General features: G+C 41.0%; 1 protein-coding gene across 1 annotated transcript in view; it reads right to left on the bottom strand.

Annotated features, from left to right (window-relative positions):
- Nucleotides 1-676: 676 nt before the first annotated feature.
- The window catches only part of LOC106314267, a 1,641-nt gene continuing 717 nt past the window's right edge, over nt 677-1,600 (bottom strand). The window contains exons 2-5 of the mRNA XM_013752171.1: nt 1,346-1,594; nt 1,170-1,270; nt 772-1,112; nt 677-707 (exon numbers count right to left, since the gene is read on the bottom strand). Of these exons, the coding sequence (XP_013607625.1) occupies nt 677-707; nt 772-1,112; nt 1,170-1,270; nt 1,346-1,594 (722 nt within the window). The remainder of the gene's footprint in view (nt 708-771; nt 1,113-1,169; nt 1,271-1,345; nt 1,595-1,600) is intronic.

The raw sequence follows: 1,600 nt of genomic DNA, 5'->3' as shown, positions 1-1,600 counted from the left end.
CCAAAATGGACAATATCGTACTAATCGGAGAATATAGAGTTGAACATGGGCTCACACAATCCCAACAATTGGTATCAGAGCGGTTTGACGAGATTCTGCAAGAAGACCAAAATACCCTTCGAGTAGGAACGGGACCCATCGAGTTAGGATTGGGAGGTGTGTGTGGCAGAGTTTAAGTCAAAAAGATCCTGGAAGTCAGTTGTGGGACACGAGATGAATGTGATCCTTAGTTTGAGGGGGAGAATGTGAGATAACAAACTAAGTCCCGCTCTGATACCAATTAAAGTTGCACAAACACAAAGATTATAAGAACTTCTCTTCTTATTAGATTTAGAAACTCTCTCAAAACTAAACCTTTCAATGTGTTTCTCTTGATGAAACATCTCTCCATGAGACTTCTTTTTATATAGGACAAAGCTACATCTTTTCCTAATAATAATATGGAAACATTCTTAAGCTCGATATGTTTTCATTTTTCCTTAACCCATCAAACTTCACTTTAATGAGTTAACTTGCTCTTCAAGTTAATTGGAATTATCCAACATTCTCCCCCTTAATTCCAACTCGAATCTCGGGTATGTTGATCTTTTATACTCCGATGAACTTCCATAGACCATTAATAGGTGCATCGCATTTCTTCGATACGATGTTGCATCGGAACGTGAGTATAGATGCTTCACTGCTTCTCCATGACTCTCTCTTGGACTCTGCATATATCTGCTAAATACACCAACCGAAAACGCCAAGTCCGGTCGTGTATGAAGAATATACCTTAAGCATCCTATGGTGCTTCGATACGATGTTGCATCAATCTCAGGCTCCTCTGCCTTTGATACTTTCAAACTCGTGCGCATCAAAACGTGAATATAGTTACTTGACTCCATCTTCGTCTTGACAAGTATACCTTGCGCGTATCCTCCTTGTTTGATGTGAATGCCATTAGCTCCTTGCGTTACTTCTATACCAAGATAGTATGTAAGCATCCCGAGGTCTGACATCTCAAATCTTCTTGACATATCATCTTTGAATTGCTTGATAACATTGAGCGAAGTCCCCGTTACAAACAAGTCATCGACGTATATAGCTATGATCAGAAGCTCTCCCTTCTCTTTCTTTTGATATACCGCATGTTCCTTGGTGCACTTCGTGAACTCCATCTCCTTGAGAACCCGGTCGAGTTTGATGTTCCAAACTCTCAGAGCAACTGGTGCAAACACTTCGTCGAAGTCAATGCCTTGTTGTTGCACATAGCCTTTTACAACTAGCCTTGCTTTGTATTTGATCACCGTTCCATATGCATTCCTCTTGATCTAATAGATCCACTTCAAACCTATCGGTTTCACACCTGTCGGCTTCTTGACGAGCTTCCAGGTCTTGGTTTTGATGATAGATTCAATCTCTGTCTTCATTGCATCGATCCAAGCCTGTATCTCTGCAGTTTCGATGTAACTTTCTGGTTCACCATCGATGGTCAGCAAGAGTCTGCCACCTTCAACTTCAGCAAGTAGGATGTAATCACTGAACCGTTTTGGTTTTCTGATGTTATGGCCATATCTTGATGTTACATGCTGGTCTTGGTTTGCATCGTTGTTCTCTGCTA

This window comes from Brassica oleracea, chromosome C9, assembly GCF_000695525.1.
Source record: "Brassica oleracea var. oleracea cultivar TO1000 chromosome C9, BOL, whole genome shotgun sequence".
Lineage (NCBI taxonomy): Eukaryota > Viridiplantae > Streptophyta > Magnoliopsida > Brassicales > Brassicaceae > Brassica > Brassica oleracea.
This window is presented reverse-complemented; position numbering and strand designations above follow the sequence as displayed.